Source organism: Cheilinus undulatus, linkage group 6 (genome assembly GCF_018320785.1).
Source record: "Cheilinus undulatus linkage group 6, ASM1832078v1, whole genome shotgun sequence".
Taxonomy (NCBI): Eukaryota; Metazoa; Chordata; class Actinopteri; order Labriformes; family Labridae; genus Cheilinus; species Cheilinus undulatus.
Genome location: NC_054870.1, coordinates 43,452,816 through 43,474,311, shown reverse-complemented (window position 1 = coordinate 43,474,311; position 21,496 = coordinate 43,452,816). Strand labels below are relative to the sequence as shown.

The 21,496-nt window shown below is 38.1% G+C and overlaps 1 protein-coding gene across 4 annotated transcripts in view; it reads right to left on the bottom strand.

Moving 5' to 3' along the window:
- pde10a (phosphodiesterase 10A) overlaps positions 1-21,139 on the bottom strand; it is a 148,595-nt gene extending 127,456 nt beyond the window's left edge. For all 4 annotated transcript variants that reach the window (XR_005992019.1, XM_041789576.1, XM_041789578.1 and 1 more), the window contains exon 1: positions 20,748-21,139. Coding sequence is in view for 3 of the 4 variants with exons in the window: in XM_041789576.1 (XP_041645510.1) it covers positions 20,748-20,820 (73 nt within the window). In the remaining variant the exon portion in view is untranslated. The remainder of the gene's footprint in view (positions 1-20,747) is intronic.
- Between the last annotated feature and the right edge of the window lie 357 nt (positions 21,140-21,496).

The following is a 21,496-nucleotide window of genomic DNA, read 5'->3' as shown; positions in this document are numbered from 1 at the left end:
CATAAACGAGCGCTCCTGCAGATGTGGATTTCACTCCCTTTAAAATGAAACCACACTCAGATTTTCCCCTTTTTCTACTGATGCACAGCTGAAAATGAAGAATACTTACTGCTTTAATTCACATGCATTAATCTTCACCTTATATAACAGCGATCTGCTCAACATCAAGCTAATATGCATTCAAACAGAGACAGTATGGCACTGATATAAGTGCCAATAATCAGAGGAGCAAAATGGCCTGAATGCACCAGTATTACAGCATGCAGAGCTAAGAAAGCAGCCCAGCACATCATGTTTTCCATATTTGCTGTTTTCATGTTAATAGAGCACATACTTCAAGATAACATTAAAGATTGAAAATGCAGATGATTTTATTTGGAAAGAAACCCCCTAAAATTAAGAGTGGTGCAGCACTAATAAATGGATTAACTGAAATAAAAACACAAAAATAACACATTTCGTATTTCCCTGTTGGACACACACAGACCACCAAATACACATACACACCTCTGCATCTCTCACACATGAAAATCCTGGTTATTTAGTGGGCAGTGTTTCTGTAGGCGCCACTTCTGACCTACTTTATCACATCCGTTTTTCTGATTACCATGATGATGATGATGATGATGATGATGATGATGATGATGATGAGCATGTGGTCTGAGGTCTGTGGAGAGGAACAAAACAAAACAAAGCAAACAGCGCTCGCTTCCCTCTGCTGACGTCATTCTGCCGTGTAAAACGCTTCATCGTGCAATCTTGTAAAAGCGCAGGAGAAACAGGAAGTCAGATGTGTCTCTTCAGATGAAAGTGGCCATATGCTTAACCCACGTGGAAGGCAAAACATGGCAAGTATATTCATAGAGCTACATTTTCACACAAAGCAACCCATAGTGTTATGCAGAGCTAAAAACAGAACAAACCATTGAGAGAAGACAGAGTAACTTTAAAATGAAATATATTCAAATAACAGCACAAAAGAAAAAAAGAAAATACAAAACAGAATTTAAAATATTCTCAAATTGGGAATGCACTTTGTGAACCTTGATGTTCATACGTTGGTCATACTAATCTAATAACTGAGAATTAACTAGTGATGGTAATAATCTGATTTGAAGCATTTACATGCACTTCAGTAATGCATTCCTTGAGAACCTTGTTTTTCATAATTTCATCAATAGTAGGATGTTTTCCATGAGTACGAGCAAGCAGCAACCTCTGGTCCTGAAAAATGAAGCCAATGCAGAAGTGCAAAAAATTGCAATATGGTGAGTGTCCACTTGAGGCTGGCCGCAGAAACACCAGAAGTCATGTACACAACACATGTCAAAAGCCTTTTTTTTACACTAGAAATAAACTAGTTTACAGCCTGGTTCAGAAAACAAAATAAAATATTTCACAATTTCATTAAAATATTACCTCACTTTGAATTTGATGGCAACAACAAATCTCAGAAAGGTAGGGACAGGGCAACAAAGGGCTGGAAAAGTAAGTGATACCAATGAAAAACAGCTGGAGGTGTATTTTGCAACTGATTTGCTGGGAAATGTGGAAGCTATGTCCACAGAAGAAGACGCAACATGGGCTGTGTCCTCCAGCTCAGCACTTGAGGAAGCTGGTCCAGCGCTGAAAATGACTGCATTCAAGTGCTTCTCAGCATCCTGGATTTTGTAGAGAGTGGAGACTCTTTGCTCCAACTCACGAATTTTCTTGTTGAGATCTGCACAGCTCTGACAGCCAGGAGTTGAGTGGAGCCATGGCCCCTTTAGAGTGTTCACTCTTTGATACTCCTAAAACTTTAGGATCCAGAGAGCCGATTATTAAAATTCTTCACACACACACAAAGAGATGGTTGAAAATTAAAAGTATCCAACAGTCAGCAAAAAATAAGTTACTTAAAACTGGTTAAAAACTGCTGAAAACATAACTGTATGACAGAGCAGCTGGGAGGTTTGGCACAGCATGCTGACACATGTGCAGTGTGTGTAGCCAGGGCGACACACACTGCCTTTTAGAGAGGCAGAGTCAGGTTCTGAAAACTCCCAAAAGCAATTTCAGAAAAATATTCCTCGGTGTAAAATTACAATGACTTTGAATATCCAACCCCAGTTCATTATATTATCAAAAGAGGATCTGGAGTAATATCTCTGTGCACACAGGCAAGGATGAAGGTCAGTGTTAGATGCGCATTATCTTGTGGCCCTCAGGTGGCACTGCATCTAAAACAGGCACGATTCTGTACTGGAGATCACTGCATGGGCTCAGGAACACTTTGGGAGGGAAAGTCAATCAACACAGTTGACGGTGCCATCAAGAAATGCAAGTTAAAGCTGGATCATACAGAGAAGAAGCCATATGTAAACACCATCCAGGTGCCGCTGTCTCCTCTGGGCCAAAGCTCATTTAAATGGACTGAGGCAAAATGGAAGACTGTTCTGTGGTCACACAAATCAAAATTTGCAATTCTTTTTGGAAACCACCAATGCCGTGTCCTGTGGACTAAAGAGGAGAGGGATCATCCAGCTTGTTACCCTGATACAGTTCAGAAGCCTGCATCTCTGATGGTATGGGATTACACAAGTGTCTATGGAAAGACACTATCAATGCCGAAAAGTAGATAGAGGTATTAAAGCAACCTATGCTCCCATCCAGACAAAATTCCTTTCAAGCCAGACCTCGACTAAACCAGGACCCAGGACTACTAAGCAGCTTGAATCCTACATCTGACAAGAGTGAGACAATATTCCTCTCCCATAACTCCAGCAACTGGTTTTCTCACTTCCCAGATGTTTACAGGCTGTTGTTTAAATAAGAGGGGATGCTACACAATGGTAAACATGGCCGTGTCCCTACTTTTTTGGGATATGTTGCTGCCATCAAATTCAAATTGAGCTTATATTTTTCATAAAATGGTAAAAAGTCTCAGTGTCAACAACTGATATTTTGCTAATGTTCTATTGTGAATAAAATCAGGTTTGTGAGATTTGCACATCCTGGCCCTCTGTTTTTAATTAAGCGCCCCAACTACTTTAAAGATTGGGGTTGCTGTTTCATACAATTTAAATCTTTTAAAGATCAGAGTGAATTTTCTCTGTATGACAGTTCAGTCGATGTGGCGAGTCTCTGCACTCAAACATGATCCACGTTTTCTTCTCTGTGTTCCCGCTGCTGTTACAACAGCGAGAGCAGCAGCTGCAGCTCAGCTGGCAGGAGTCACATCCTATAGGTGATGACGCAAGCAAGGAGACATGAGCCATGACCTCATCAGCTCCCCATCAAACCGCCACTCCACTCCCTGCCTGACACACACACACATACACACACACACACACACACACACACTCACCCACTGATGAGTTACTACCGGCTTTACAAACCGAACACACCCTTCCTTGCCGCTGTTTCACTCTGCTTGTGGAGCACATGTGTGAGCTGACATGCTAACAACAGCAGAAAGCTTTTCAACATGCCGATCATTACTTACAGATGAGTGATGTCACACAGGCTGTCAGTGCAGTTCTCTATAGAAGAGTTGCCGACTGAGTGTTTGCAAGCGTTACACAACAAGGAAAAAATTTTTTTTAGACAACAACACAGCAGACAAATCATGAAATGTTTCTCCATTTCATTTTTTCAGATTCATGAATCTTCCTCTTTTTGTACCTGGCTTGTTTGACTTTCCCCTGGACACTACAAAGTGCTTCTAAAAGAAGAACTTTTAATCTGTAATATTGCAGAAATACCCGTAAAACAGTGCAAGAGAATGACACTCCTTCACAAGTGTCATATACCTTATACTTCACATTTGCTTGTAATTATTTGGTCCTGCTTTTTAATATTTTTTCTTTTAATGTCTTATAATGCAATCATTCTCAACCTTTTTGCTTTGGGGGCCCCCTACGTGTCTCTACTAAGCCCCTCATGGACCCATAAGGAAAAAAAGTGATGCACTGCTTTGAAAATCAGCATCAATTTGAATGATTTTCAGAGAAAGAGCCCAACAAAACAGACCCTCAAACATTTGGTCATACCAAAAAAACCTCTATCCAAAGTACCGGTATGTAGTTCTAAAGGCTGAAAATCACCCTCCTTTACTAAACTCCTCAAATAACAGTTAAATTAAGTTTATACCCTTTAAGTCTGCCATGCATGAAAAATAACCTCTTATTTACCTCAAATACCTGTGTTTTTCCCTCTTTATGGTGCAGAAAGACTGCAGTTAATCAGTGTGTTTCATTAAAACATGCCTAAAAGAAGTGTAAATTAAAGGTTGATTAGTATCATTATGAGTGATAAACTAATGCATCCTTGGAATCATGAGTTTTGGTTGCAAGAGATACATGCATAGCCTATAAAAGAAGCAAAATTTATCTTTGAATGCATTTTAATAGATGCAAGAAGGGACACTGCATAATATTATTTACTTTCCAGTGATAAAGTCAACTGCAAACGAATACTGATTATTAGCAATCCATGAGACTGATAATCAATATTTGAAACCAATATGCATCTATTATGATGTACAAAATGTCTTTAACGTGGCAAAAGTAAAATTGCATGATCAAAAAAATGAAGGAAAAATCAACAATTTAGGCATCTCTCCATCATCATGAGAAACAGCACAGAGCAACACAGCAGCAGCAGAAAAACAGGAAGTGATTCAACATGCTTACTGTGTCAGAGGCATTCAGGCTTAAGTGTTAATGGGCAGGTACACATGTGACAATCAGCCAATCAGATTGTGTTTTATGCTGGTGAGACAGCTGAGAGTGAAAACGAAGCCAGAGAGGAAGATACACCTTTCAGTGGAGCCAAAGTAGCACACTTTTTAATTAATTCTTTTGACTGATAAAATGTGAATAAAAAAAAAAAATACATATCTCGGTCTGAATAATCAGCTAGGCCACCAATCAGTCAAACCCTAATAAGTTACATTAATAACAATAAATCAAAATAACAGATGTAAAGAAAAACATGAACAAAAGTGAGATCAGGGCAGGTCATTTTTGATCAGAAGACAACAAAAGGGTTAAAAATGTTTCACCTATTTTTGGTCAGTTGCAAAACAGTAAACCAAACATCATTAACTAGCTACAAGATTATGTAGAAGTCCATACTTTAGGGCTGCTCGATTATGGCAGAAATAATAAACACTATTATTCTGAATGATACTGAGCTGATTATTATTTACATGTTGAATTTATTTCTCATGTCGCCCAAAGGGGCAGTCACAACAAAGGAAGACACTTCTGAGTTTACTGGTAGATAAATGCATAAAATATATGTAGATATAATAAACAATTTTGTTATTTTGCAGCCTGATGCTTGAAAAAAAATCTTTATTCTTAATCATTTACACTCAGTGCCCCATAGTGACAAAGTGAAAACAGAATTTAGACTTTTTGCTTATTTATTTAAAATAAAATCATTTTTGCAAAAACACTTGAAATGTAGCTCAGCTTCCTCCCATTTCTCACAACCTTTATTGAGATGTTTCTACACCTTGACTGGAGTCCACCTGTGGTTGACCAACAATTTAATTCTGCTCTTAGTAACATTTATTTCACATATGGACGCATTCTCAGCGTCACATCCTGAAACACTGGGTGTGCCGCCTGACATTTGCAACTAATTGCAAATTAAACAGGTAAATATTTTCACACATATTGTTACTCTTGCTCTGGTTAGAAAGTGAACATGTATATTTTTCAAATAAAATAAAGAATGTTATGGCAAAATATATTTTTTGCAGTTTTACCACCTGACAGTGGAAGTGTACACGCCCCCCTGCGACTGAAAAGAAATTTTTGTACTTGAAGGATCTACAAACCATTTCACACTGCTGTGAGTGTCAGCTGAAATTAAATGATTATAAAGGATTCTACAATTGTTTTTTAATACTTCATTGTAAAATAAAAGCCCCATGGTTACAGTTTAAGTTTAGGGACAAAAGTTTTTTAGTCATCTTACCAGCTTTAATACGATACATTTTAATAACCCTAAAATCCCGCCAAAGTATTCAAATGTGAATTTCTCACAATTAAAATGTCAATTTAACCTCCTGACATTTTTAGGGTTTGACATGCCAAAATACAAAATTTACATTATTCAAATATAGTGAAAATTTATCCTAACAAAGTAGGTGAATGATGAAGATGAACGCCATGAATGATTTTTTTTTTTAAGGAAATAATTCTGACATCATGTTGTCATAATTGATTCATTTATTCATTCAAAATACACACCTACACATACACACACAAATGCAATCCTTTCACATCATTTACACAATTCTATTCCCTCAACAGCTGATTCAGCATCTTCTATAGACATTTTTTGCTTTAACCCTTTAAAACCTATGGGATCGCCGGCGCTCCAATTTGCATATCTGTTTTCAACCGCAGGTAGAATTGTAAGAAAATGAGATAGAGTAATAATTCCATTTGCATATAAAACCAGAGGAGTAACACTGACATTACACACATTCAATGTGCTCCAGAGTACAGTTTCCTGCTAGAAATGTCCTTCCTTCTTTTGCAGAAATGTAGTACAAAGCGCACACATCAAAAACATTACAATATAGCACAATCAGGGCTATAATGGTGTTGCACTTATTTTAGTTTCAACATGGTCTGCAAACACATGTATGCTCAGAGGTATCTGGCACACTTAGAGATTTGATTGCACTGCTGTAAATAATTTATTTTTTATAAAGATGCTGTCTTCTTGCAAATTAAGCACAATTTCATTTTATTTTCATTTTTACTACAGTTTATAAAGATATTTCAAAAATGAAGATATGACTAAACTCAGAATAATCTTTTCATGTTTTGAAATGATCCTGTGCAACTTTTTTACAATCACAATTTTGAGGAATACAGCTATCACATCTCTGCATTTAGGAAAATGTGTAGAGAAAATAATGCTTTTCATTTGCCTTGTGTTTTTTTTTTTTTTTTTTTTTTGCACTTTTGAGCAAATTAATTTGTTACTATGGACTTATCACATACATATCATTAAAATTTGGGTTCTAAGGGTTGTATTGATGTAAAGCCAATTCAGTTACTCCGAAAAATGGTCCTACAGGGTGTAAAAATGTAAACCTATGCACTGGCGGATTGTTCTATAATAGGTCATAAAGGGTTCAACTAAGTAAGTGCAATCTTATAAAATAGATAAAATAAAACCAAATATTAATAAGTACAAAAAAAAGGGCAATGTCTGAAACACCATTTTTTCAGATTTTTTTTTTTTTTTTTTTTTTAGAAAGACTGGCTGTGATTTTTTTTCCATCATAAAAACCTTTCTTAGTCCAATGTTTTGCTGCATTAAGTTATAGCTTCAGCCAAAATGCTTTTTCCTTTTCCTGCTGACAGCAAAACTCTGAGTAAACACTTCAAATCTCTATGGGCAGTGCTCTGTCAAATAGAGGGAAGGACCACAAATTGGTCTGTGTCTTTTTTGGGGATTTATTTATCCTAAATGTCTATCGCTAATTCCTTCTATTTTTAACATTTTTGGAAGCAATGCTGTAATTACATTTGAGGGACAATACCTACAAGATGGGAGTGCAGACAGAAGCTTAAATTTTCTTCATATTATGCAAAACAATTTTTTTAAGCGGCAACATTTAAACAAACAGCTTTCCAAGTGTGTAAAAAGCCAAAACAAGACATTTATATTACCAAAAAGAAGATACTAATTCGATTATTTAAAAAATGTGAATTACTCCTTTAAGTATTTTATAACTTTAAAATTCTCCCTTTTCATCTCACTTGTTTTGAATATCCCTGCACCTCTGTAGCATTAATATTACCCGCTCTTTCACGACCCTAAACTCCACCATGATTTATAATCCAAGAAGAACAGCAGACATTTTAACTTGTAAACAGAAGTTAAATGGTAAAACAGAGTGAGTAGATGATTTATGTGACTTAATAAAAAGTCGGTTTTGTGCTGAAGAACAGAAAAGCTTTAAGAAGAGTAGAGGAAAAGACAGGGAGCTCTGCACTGTGCTCCAAGAATTTGGGGAGTGTCGGGGGGGGTGACTGTCTGCCCTCATCAGAAGCCAAACAAAGTCGGTATGAATCATAGGTGAGAAATACGGGCGCTGACGTAAAGGCCTGTCAATCTCTCTGCACTGCAGACATCACAGCGGGCCAAGACGGCCGAGCAGCCAGACGTCAGGTCTGCCTGTTTACTGATAACACATGGACATGGTCCATTCATGAGCTCCCATACAGCAGCCCTTAACTTCACTCACGCTCAAGTTTGAAATTAAAGCTCAAGATTCAGCCTCAGTGTTTCAGCGCTGACTTTTGCCTTTGTTGAAATGAGAAGTCTTAACTTTGTTCAGAGCTGTGCTTAAATATAAATCATGAAATTCAGAAATGTGTAAAGCAGCTTTAATTTATTCACTTGAATCATCAAACCATAATTATTTTTTATTACCTTCTGCTACGTCACAAATATGAATTTAGCATCTCTTCTGACGTGGTAAATAACTTCATATATTAACTTTTAGTTTCACAAATATAATTACAAAAATAAAATAAAAATATTAAATTGGCAGAGAAGAAAAAAGAAGAGGAGGAAAAGAAGAGACAAAAACGTTAGTCATGTCAGCTCTGATGAATTTCTCTCATGCTGCTCTCTGCATGTCATCTTTATACTCTGGCACCACCTAGTGGCCATTTATGTGTCGGTGCATGAGGCTAGATAGCGTTATATAACAACTACTGTTACATTTAAGGGGCCGGCATACATGTAAAATGAGAAAACCCGAAACACTGTATATGAAAATGAATAAAGTAATATTTTCCTTCTTCCTGTAAATCTTTGCATGCACTACTGTGTGTTGTAGAAGTTGGGCTTCTTAGAGTTTGCAACCCTTACTGACTCAAGATGCTTCCTACGTTAATCTCTACAGTGCAAAGCAATTACCTTCTTTATTTTAACATCAGTTTGAACTTTAAAATGAGTATCAGATTAATACTAACAGTGTTGGTCTTCTGTCTCATCTGTGGCTCATACAGATGACAGGATATGTGACATTTGTGTTTGTCTTATAATTTCCAATCATAATTTAAAGTGGGACAAAAATGATAACAGTCACAGTAACATTATTTTACTCTGTGATATGATGCTACATAAAGAAAACTGAAACCTGCTTGATATGTTAGTCTTAAGCATCTAATATTGCTTGAATTCTTCACTTTGGTTACAAAACATCGCAGGCAAACTTCTGCACACTGTGCATGATGTCATAACATGGCTCATGGGAAAGGCTGAGCAAGTAATCCAAATTTAGATCAAATCATAATATAGAGAGAATTCAGAAAGCATTCAGACCCCCTTCACTTTTTCAGTGTTTTATTGTTGCAGCACTGTAAGAGCTGATAATGTAACGATGTTGCATTAAGTAATACAAAATGTAATAAAAACTCAGAACGTCATATTAACTGGTCAATAATGCAAAAAATCGTAATGTAACAGCTTTCTGCACATATTACATTTTGCGTCTGTTGTTACATTGTGAAGGAAGCAAAATATCTATCTCCTATAATGTAATAATGTTATTGCATCATAGAGTGGGTCAATAATTTATGGATGAAAATAGTAATTGCTTTCCAACAGAGTGTAGTCTGCACTTAAATCACTCTTTCAATAGTTTTTACTTTAATTCAAGGCTCAAAATGTTCAGATATAAACACCCCCTTCCTCCTGTGCTTGTTCGTGCTTGTGTGTGTTTGCTCATGCATGTGTGAACTAATACTTACAACATTGTATGAAATACTCTAACAAATGATCACAATCACACATCAATATCACATTTTAATTTTAAAGGTCACATATTGTGCAAAAAAATCAACGTTGCACTGTTTGTGTCATTTTTTTGAGAAACCGCCACACTTTTAACCACTTTAGCCTGTTTCTGTAACAGTCTGCCATGTTTTCTTCCTCAGCTTTTCTCTTCTTGTTCACTTCGCTGACTGCCTCTCGTGAGACCGTTTTTTTAAAGGCACTGAGAGTAACGCATTGATAAGGGAATTGTTTAAATTAAATGTAAATAATGATGTCAATGGATTGAACCAAATGGAACTGGATCTCAACTGGTTCATGATTCCCACTCCTAGGTCCACTGCTGTAAAAAAAACAAACAAAAAAAAAAAAACAAAACACAAAAAAAAATTAAATTCCTCTTTGAACATAAAAAAGCTATTCTGGCTTACCATTTTAAGGTTAGCTTGAATAGTCTATCAGATAAGTATCATGTATAATTTTGTCCAGGGGAATTAAAAGGAAGAAACAAGAATCTCAACAATTAATTTAAATGCAAAATCTTCAATCAGCAATGGAAAATAATCGATTACATTGTGTTGTAGTAATCATTTGTAAGAAGCGCACACTGTAAAAAATAAAGCTAAATGCAATGGAGAAATGCATGCTCATCAAAAAAAGAAAAAAGGTGTCAGACCAACAAACAATACTGAGCAGAGAATGTCTGTACTCTGTACTAAAGTGGATTTATTAAAGGCAAGAAATGTATTCAATGTTGCAGCAACACTAATAATAAAATACAGGAACTACAACAGGATGCAGGGTAAAAATGAGTCAGCCCACATGTAGCATACTAAAGGTTTTAATTTCTATCAAAAGTTACTTTAATGTTAAGGTAATGTAATGTAATGTTAATGTTTAAGGAGCAATTACCATGTTCATCAATAATTTAATGACTCACTCTACAATAACAAAATGATTACACTATTAGGAGAAAAATATTTACCTTCTTCATAATGTAACAACAAATGCACAATGTAAGAAGTTATTACAATATGTGCAAAAAGTTGCTAAATTATGAGCTCAGTATTTTATTGTATTATTATTAGAGTTTTATTACTTTTGTTGTTACATAACCAGCTCTTACAAGCCTGGTGCTTTAGTTGTTTAAAGTAATATTTTTCCTCATTTGTCTTCACTCAGCACCCTGTCATGTCAAAGTGAAAACACAATTTTAGACATTTTTGCAAATTGATTAAAAAATAATAATAATAAAATCTCACATTGGCATAAGTATTCAGATCTGTTGCAACACACTTGATATCTCTTTATCTATGCTGACATGTTTTTATACCTTCACTGAAGTTCGAAATGTTGACAGTGCTGTTTCTGCAGAAAATACAGCGCTGGATAGGTTTCTGAGAAGTTGTCGCACAAATTTCAAAGTACAACTCCACCCAAAATTTACAGAATATTCCATGAAAATGACAGTAATTCCCCAAAACATCCCAACAAATCCCCTGATATTTCCATTAAAATTCTGGAAAAAATTTTAAGGACCTCCCTCTCTCCAAAATTCCAAATCAAAATTTCACAATTTTATATGAAAAATTCTCAAAACAAATTTCTCCCAAAAATGCAAATCAAATTTCAAAAAATATAAAGACATTTCCTTTGTTTATAACAATGCCAAAAACATTCAAATCAAAATTTCCCCCAAAATTTCCTACAAATCTCTTATATTCCTTAAACTATAAAAATTCCTGAAAATTTCATAACAGTTGCACACTGTTTTTTTTGTACCCCTGTACATACTTTTTGTTAGGTTTGAATTCTATTTCATTTTTTAATTTTGCTACTTTATTTTTGATAATCTATTTATGATCCTAGCCTTTTAATATTTTTTTTCTTCTGTTATTTTATTTTGCACAAAAGAACATGTCAAATTCTTTCTTTGTGAGTTTGGCTATAAAGCTTGAGGCAAAATTTAACATCCCCAACACATGCAGGGTCCTGGGAGGTTTATCACTGCATGAAAGAAACTGTACTGTTTTTAAATACATGATATCATAAATTAAGAAAATAAAATTTGTTAGCCTGTGAACCCCCTCTTTGAAAAACAGGGAGTTCTTCGTCACTCTAAATATCTCTTTTTCTCTACAGCAGTTTTTGTGCTCATATCTAGGGTTTTCTCCATAAGAAAATACAAGCTTTAAATTTCAGAGTAGACGGTGCACCTACTACACTGTTATCATAACTGCTGCTAGTTTATTATGGGGTTTTTGATGCAGAAATATAGTGAGGCTTTATCCCTCTGTCTTATGTAATGTCTCCTATTGAATTTGGGTAAATGGATGAAGCAGAAAATGTCCTGAGTTAAATTTCATTTGAAGATGGTTTACGTTCAGCACACTGAGGATCAACAGAGTCCGATCCATCAGATCACTACTTTGAGGAATTAAATTTGTATTTTTTTTTAACATGCTCTAACTTTGAACAGATGGTCTGTAGATAAGCACAAGATTATGCACTACTCCATCATTTTATAAAAAGAGGATTTTGTATAAAGGAATATTTTGCAGCCGTCCTGCATCGGAGCACATAGGACAGCCGGATGCTTTGACGCAGGCTGGCAAAATCTCGAGTGGGAGGGGTTCAGTGGGCGTGAACCCCCCCGAGTGGTCACAGATGCACGGCACAGTCGGGGAAGGAAGCGCCCGGCTCTCCTTCTGTGTTAGCCAAGGGAAACTCTGGATCAGGCGTGGGCCCAAGAAGATGCAGAGCCAAAGACTGTGATGCAAACAGGTCACATCTTTAACACAAACAAACACGTCCGCAGACCTCAGGAGGCCTTTGTGCTTACACTCAATCCTTACTGCATGTATATGGCAACATTCAGAACGATTTATATTCAGCTAAGCAGATGAAAACATTACAGAAATGTTCACAGTTTGACAGGGAAAGATACTATTAACTCATATAAACTCATTATGTCATTAATACTGTGATCATGCACAGAAAACATAATGCTAATGACATAATGACATTAATGGCATAATGTCATCATCAGTCAGAGTCATGGTCAAGGGCATTTTAGTGATTTGGAGTCAAAAGGCAAGGATGAATATGAGCCTCTTCCCTATTTTACTTAAAGCGATCAGCAAATGAAGACAAACATTTTGAAGCATCTCTTCTCAGTTAACAAAGCTACAAAAAGACCTCACCACAGAGAAATGCCAAATGTGAACATGACTGAAAGTGGCATTGAAATACAACCCTGACTCCAAAAAAGTTGGAATGCTAGTCAGATGCAATGATATTCAAATCTCATAAACACCTATTTTATTCACAATAGAGCATAAACGACATATCAGGTGTTGAAACTGAGACATTTTATCATTTCATGAAAATATTACCTCATTTTGAATTTGACGCCAGCAACACATCTCAAAAAAGTAGGGACACAGCAACAGGTCTGGAAAAGTACTAAAAACAACAGCTTTGCAAGTAATGAGGTTATTTGGCAACAGGTCAGCGACATGACTGGGTACAAAAGGAGTATTTTAAAGTGGCAAAGTTTGGGCTGGGCGATTAGAGCAAAACTTAAAATCAAGATTAATTTAACTTTTGACCTCAATCCGATTAATGTACGACTATCTCGCCCCTTACTCTGTATGTGTTGTAAATATTTGTATAATTTGAAAACAAATAACTGAAAGGAACATACACTGATTAATAATTTATGGTTATTTATTGAAATAAAAACACACAGTAGAAAAGTAGAAATGTGTACTATTTGACAAAAGTAGAAAATAACTGGATGGGACAGTGTCATGTGACTACTTGTCCTTTTGGATTTCCAGCAGGCTACATGCCTTGTGACACCTGGCTGCCTCTCACATGACTACACAGCCAGCAGTGTGTTTTAAGGGGGTTGTGTATTAGTAGAGAGAGAATTACAAGGAAAAAACTGAAATAATTGACAATGCAGGATTACATCGGTTAGAGGCTCCAAATATCAGTTTTGATAATTTTTCTGATTAATTGCCCAGCACTAGGCAGAGCCTCTCAGAAGTGAAGACGGGCAGAGGTTCACCATCTGCATAAGACTGTTGAAAAATTGGGGAACAGTATTAGCAAATGTTCCTTACTGTAAAACTGCCAAGACTTTTAAATTCCTGACATCTATAGTTAATATCTGTCAATAAGAAATGATCCAAATGCCACTGTCTTCTCTGGGCCAGAGCTCATTTAAAATGGACTGAGGCAAAACAGAAAACTGTCCTGTGGTCACGACTTAAAATTAAAATTATTTTTTTAAACCACAGACGCCATGTCCAGAGGACTAAAGAGGAGAAGGACCATCCACCTTGTCACCAGTGCACAGTGGAAAAGCCTGCTTCTCTGATGGTATGGGGTTGCATTAGTGCCTATGGCGTGGGCAGCTTACACATCTGGAAAGAACTAACAATACTGAAAAGTAGATGGAGGTTTTAGAGCAACATATGCTCCCATCAAGGCAACGTTCCTGTCAGCAAGTCAATGCTACATAGTGCCAACTACATACTGCATCCATGATAGCAGGATGGCTTCACGGTAGAAGAGTCCAGGTGTCTGCTAGCCCTTTCACCAACAGAAAGAATTTGCAAGTAAAAAACAGAAAAATCCAGCAAAGAAGACCCAGGGCTGTTGAGCAACTACAATCCCACATCAGACAAGAGCGGGACAACAACATCCTCTCCAACAACTCCAGCAACTGGTCTCCTCACTCCCTAGACGTTTGCAGACCACTATCAAAAGAAGAGAAGTTTCTACACAGTGATAAACATGACCCTGTCCCTACTAAAATGAGCTAACATTTTTTCATGAAATGGTAAAATGACTCAGTTTCAACATCTGACATGTTTATGTTCCACTGTGAATAAAATATGGGTTTATGAGATTTGCAAACCATTGCATTCTGCTTTTATTTACATTTTACACAGCTTCCCAACCTTTTTGGATTGTGATTCAGGTTACATGTGAGGCTGCTGTCACAGATACACCAGCATGATGCTCGAGGCAGACGCTCAACTGCCAGGCTGGTGAGTATATTTTCACTCTCTGTTGCACCTTGTCCAGGTTTGCACAAATAAACATCTTGTTAATGGCACGGAGAGGAAGGAAAAATTCCTATTTTCTTAAATAACAACTCCCACTGACTGCCAAAATTTGACCAGTGTGTTGGAAATTTTGGGGTAGCACTGGGGTTACATAATAACCCATTTGTGCTCAAATGTGCAGTTCATTTTTCTAAAATCAGATTTTTTGGAGTTTTGTTTTTGTGTGAAAGCACCACGAGATTTTAAACTTCCTAACTTGAATACTGTGATGTTAAAAACGACAAAAGCATGTGTAATCATGTATGTTTTTCATTGTTCCCATTGCTGCAGCATAATTCATTAAAGCAGGCACGACTCCGCACTTGAAGGTGACGCTGTTCTTCCCCTTGAACTTGTAACTCCTGTCATGTGTTTGCCAGAATAATAGCAGCCACACTGCTGATCGAGCCATTTCAAAAGCTCCCTCTTTAAAGAGAGGAAAGTTTGAAATCATGTAAAAAGATGAGTTTGACCAGATTTTTTTTTTTTTATCTATACAGCGCAGAGGGGATTTGAGGACAGTTAAGAATAATGTTTCTGACTGACAACTGGACTGAGTTTGTTTATACTGGCTTTTATTTACCACCCAATGATCACAAAACCAAATTTAAACTTTACAGAGTTACAGTGATCCTCCCTGTGACTAGATTAAGACTAAGATAACCCCGGATGTTTCATCAGAAAAGGACCAGACTAATAGTGTTACTGTTTTTGCCCTTTGGTGTCTGTTTCAAACTCTGCCTGATTCAAAGAGCAGTAAATAAGTGAGCAAGTCCTCTAAAAGTCCTAAATGTTATAACAATAATAGACAGTCGGCTTTTTTTACGGAAAAGTTGGCTGATTACAAGAAACACCATGATCACAAAGAGATCTGATGTAGATAAAGCAAAGTCAAGCAATAACTACAAAAAAAGCACACAGTTAAGTTCAAGAATGATGAAAAAAATTCTAAATTTACTGCATGGAGATGGACCGAAAATGACCATTGACACTAAAAAGACTGAAAAACTAATATAAAATGACCAGAAAGACAACCAAAAAATGCAATGTCACCTCAGGGAGACACAAAAATGCTACAAATGGACGCAGAAAGACAACCAAGACATGAATCATCATAAAACAGGCAAAAATGAGAGCAAAGACACGCAAACAACCACAGCAACACAAGGAAATGCAAAGTGACAAGGAGATGTACAAAACACATCACACTAGATGCAAAATGAACACAAGGAGATACAAAAATACAAGTTGTAGACTACTGAGGTGACTGCAAAGATAGAAAATGCAACAAATAAAGAGGCACCTGAGCACAGAAAGACGAAACGGCAACAAAGAAAGACAAAGAAATGCAAAACTTACGCATGCTAAATTAATTTTGAGTTTTCTTTTGATCCCTTTTGCAGCAAAAAATCAAAAGAAATTGAAATAAAACAAAAATCAGCTAGAGGAACAAAAACATGCATGGTCATCTTGACTAGACACACAGTGACCACAAAGGGAATGAGAATGATCCTAAAAGAGACAAAAAGTCTCACAAAATGATTTGAAGGAGGTATAAAACTGACTTCAAGACAGAAAACTGAGGTTAAACACTACAGACTACAGATGCAAAATGATATAAAAAATCCCAACAAACACAACCACAGAGAGGCTAAAGAAAATCAACTCAGAGACCTAAAAACTGCTTTCAGCAGAGGCAAATTTACAACAGACACTACAGAGAGTTAAAAAATGACAAGTAAACACAAATTTTCCACAAATCATGCAAAACTCCTCCATAGAGGCAGTCATCTAAAAGGTGTTGTGAGACAGAAGTGGACTATATTCAGTGTGTGGTCTGAGTACCTTTAACATCTCTGAGTCCAAAGTCTCCTGTTGTTTTGGTGAGTGAAGATGATTTTGAGAAACTGTTAAAGGAAGGTTCAACTGTTACGTTTGTTGGTGAGAAGAAGCAGCAGGATGGGACTTTCTGAAGATAACTTTCCCACAGCACTTCCCTGTTCCTGATCATATGTCACTGAAGTAACCAATCAGACACCAGAGAGGGACTGAGGAAAAGCTGGGACAAAACCACAGTAGATACTTGTCACTGATTCATTACTGACACTGATTTCAGGGTGGTTTTTAACCAGCATAGGAAATTTTGAAAAGTTACATTAATGAACATGAATGTAAATGTTGCAGCTCAAAGCAGATTGCCATCAATTAAATTATTATATCTGAAAAGTGCCATATGATTGAAGTTGAGCTGAGTTAAATCTATGACATAAAGTACAAGACTGAAAGTTGACTATGTAAACGTTAAAGCGTCCTCGAGTGCCGTGGATTTAAGGAATCATTAAAGGAAGTATGTTGAGACAAACAATGACACGTGTTAAGATTTGCTGTGTTTTGGATTGTGTCACATGAAGATGGTCCAGCTCACCAAGTCCTGGGACCCCAATATGTGGTGACTCAGGCCCCAAAAAGCACAACAGGTGCCCGTAGAAGTGCAGCTGCTGCTCCCGTATCCAGCAGCCTATCTTTCGCATCTCCATCTCAGCATTACACCTCCTACAGACTGTCTGTTTTCAGCAATTTTTTACATTTCTGGCATGCTACACTGTGACATGGATCTCATACGACAGTAAGTTTGAGGACGTACGCCAGTATGCAAGAAATAAATGTCATCAGTGTGTGCCGCACCAGTGTGCACCATCCATCTACGCCACCATTGTCATGGTAACTAATGAAGTAAAGCAACAACACCGCTGTAACTGTGGCATTCATATGCTTAGAAAAACATCTGAGATCAAGATTTTCCTACTTGTTGGAATCTGACGCTGCTTTTTGTCATTGTCTACAATCCAATGCTAACTTGTTTGTTTGTTAGCGCCAGTGTCTCATTTATCATTGTCATTTTATCCTGCATTCCTATTGGTTTGCTAGTCAACGTAGGTTGTAGCAGCAGTCATATTGTGAGATGGTCTTCCTAAATTTCCAACACTGTCAAAATGTTATCCCAGGCTATCTTTTGTTGCAAGACCATGACAATGCCTGCTGGTTAACCTGTCTCATAGTGAGACATAAGACCATGACCAAAGATATCGCCACAATTGGTCATCTTTCGTCTGGGATGGCCCAAAATTGTGCAGGGTATACCAGGCTTTAGACACACAGTCTTGTCAACAATACCCAAAAATGCACTAAAGAGAAATCCTCACAAAAGAGTCCAGCTGGCAACCCTGGCAGTTAGTCAGCATCCAGGCCCCACAAAAGTGTATTAACATTGGGGAGACCAGGGACTGAAAGACTCTGACTTTCATCCACACGCTCAGAGCACCACATAGCAAATCCAGTAAATCCACTGCCCCATGCACTGGTTACAGCAGTATCTAGCAGAGCAGGAAGGGGGTTGGCATCCCTTGCCACTAGATCCCAGAGCCCTTAAACTTTATCAAATTTACACACAAATTAACATGAATTAATAATAACTGTTTAAAGTGTAGGTCTAGTTTTGGTTGACAAAAACAGAAAATATTTTAGTTCCGTTTTTTTCCACAGGAAATGATTAGCTCCAGTTTCCACATACAGCAACCATGCCACGACCTGCTGACGAATCGTACTGCGGAGCCAATCGCTCCCTCTCTAATCTATCAAGCTTTTCCACAGCCGGAGCTCCAGACTGGCGGCGGCTTGTGCCTGGAGCGCCCCTTCGCTCTGCTTTGTTCAAGATACGCTGCAGGTCTATTTTCAGCGCCAGCCGCTGCTAAACCGCGTCAATACCCGTCGATCAGAAAGCTCCAAAAAGGGAAATCACAAGCGTAGAATATCCGGTTCTTTCAAAATACAACACAATGCACGGACTCCCGGTTGCAAATCATCACTGTATCAACATTACGTCTCATCCTGCAGTGAGAGCAAAGGGTCACCGAGAGGTCAGTCAGTCACAGAGCTTTAATGGCACCATTGACGAGGAAAAGTTAACTTTTGAGGACATTTAGCCAAAGAATTTTACATAAAACCACAGATCCTTTAAGCAAACATTAACCTTTTAACTTCCTAATGTACTTATCCAATGGCAGAAGCAATAATATCATGGACTTATACCAGAGAGGATGACACACCCAAAAAGTAAAATCGTCCACTGTTGACATGCTATTCCTGTGTGAACTTGCACTTCTCCCGTGATCTCTGCCTGCTGATCAGGGCTGTGCGGCACTGCGCAGCGCTCTAAACTCTCCTCCAGTGGGCAAGGTGGTTTACTTTCAGTCGGAGCAAACCCTGGCGCCTCGGTGTGCGGTGCAGTCATCCTATGTGGGAAGTGCGGGTTACACTAATCTTTACTTTCAGTCAAAACATTTATTCTCTTCGTCTGAATCTGGTGCAAAATCATACTGGTGTGTTCTATGCACCCTGTTTAACCCAGGATCCCTGATTTCTACAGCTGGCAGAGGCATAAGAGCTACAGATGCATTGTGTTTTGACAGATTTACCCACAATGGAGAAATATGGATTTGAAAGTAAGACAAAAAGAAAATTACATTTTAGTCTGATTTCAGTCTCCTTGACAAAAATGTATCTTTTTTAGTCAGAGTCTTTGTCATCAAAGATGTATCAGTACTATCTTTCTCATGGAAAAAAGGATGTCGACAAACATTTTAGTCGTACTTTTAGTTGACAAAATAAACACTGTATCTCTCACACTCATTATGGACCAATCAGAGCAACAAAACATGTGACACAGAAGGCGTACGCCACCTCGGTGTATACTAATGTAGGCTCGACAGGCAGCCACTATTATTCATCACTATCAGTGGAGCCAGTTGGTAAACTCTAGCTAAAGCTAGTCAGGAGAAGAGCAAAAACATCTTTTACACCAAGAAAAGCTTTCAGTGTAGTTCTTTGCTCTTTGTCAATAAATAAAGGTCATCCATTTCTTACAAACTGCCGCTATAGCTGCATCAAAGACAATCTCTTCACAGTCTCTGTTTACTGATATGTCACCTCTGTCTCACCAGGACAGGCATTTTAGTGGATCTGCCTGACGACAGACATGGGATCTGGCCAGTCCAGAAGCTTTGAAAGGTTAAATGCAGCTTTCTGAGGCTCAGACAGTGTTCTAAAAAATGAGAGGAAAACTGCAAACATTTCAGCTCCCACTTCACTGGCTAGTGAACAGTGGACTGTGAGGATATGTGCACTTGGAGATGATTTAAACTTGCTTTTGGTTTTACTTCAAGACTTTTCTTAATACTGCAACAGAATTTTCTTTTATCTACCATTCACAATGACAGTAACAGCATGATCTTACACCCAGCTGGACTGGAAACTATCTGCATAAACCACCACTACACCTCAGAGGTCTTTAACCCAGTTCCTGAATCAACAGGTCCTTCGTTGGCGGAGTGAACACAGCCAGGCTGTAAACCAAACTGACTTCACCCTGCAGGCTCCGTATCAGTCTGATGTCACCGTTTGTATTTAATGTGCTTCCTTCTGCAGATGAAAATAAAAATCTGTCCTGCAACCAAACCTAATGTCACTCCACTGAGGATTGATAGGAGATTATAAAAAGTAATCCGCAGCAACACACAAGATTGTTCTCTAGGGATAAAAATACTTATTTTAGTGGAGAGGTGATTGCAGCATGGTCATGAGTGCAGTAGGTTTTATAGTCCTTGGATTCACAGCAGCTATGAGCAAGTCTCTGTGCAGTGAGTATGGAGTTTAAACTGCTCAGTTAGAGGATAAAGGAATCCCTGAAACAGTCCATGCAGATGCCACATAGCTGCACACTGGCAACAATTCAACTTTCCCACAGTCTTATCTGAGCATGACTCTTACCTTGGTCGCTGCCTCCTGCAGATGGAGATTCCTCGAAGTCCTGGTCGTCAGGACTTTTCCGTTTCTTCGACATTTGCAGCTCCCTGTTGGCGTGATGGATCTACCCTCGATATCTGGATCGATATCTGATGAGACACCTTCAACCAGCAGGATATACAACACATACAACAGTCTGGAGGAGGCGAGAAGAGAAATGCGAATCAATCTCAGTCCCATTCATTCAGATTTCCTCTCACTTTGTCCTCTTTCCAGCGGGCTGGGTGCGCAAAGTTACCATGTGGTGGCCAGCCGAGCATCTGGAGACGCAGCGAGGCATGGAGCCGGTCTCCTGAATCCAGGACAAGATGTCTCCACGGACTGTCCCGGGCTTATTTCTCGTGATAGATGAGGAATACTCGCAGCTGAGGTGCTTTGTCGATCACGTGTGGCGCGGATTATGATAAACGGCGCTCTGATGGAAATTACGCACTCGATGCAACTTGTTGATCCACGTGCTGGTGAATGAAAAAGTGGTTTTCGTCAGCCCTGCTTTTTTTTTTTCAAGTCAGTTTCATCGCTGTGGAGTGCTTTCCCCTCTATGTAGCTCTGCGACGTCAAAGTCTAATCAGGCAGGATGACGCACAGCCGACACAACGGGAACTCTTGGGTATCTTGACGAGTAGTGTAAACGGAGATTATCTAGAGGAGGCCCGCCCGCTAAAGTACACCAAAGCATGTGTCCTTTTGGCAGCGTGTCAGCTGCACATTAA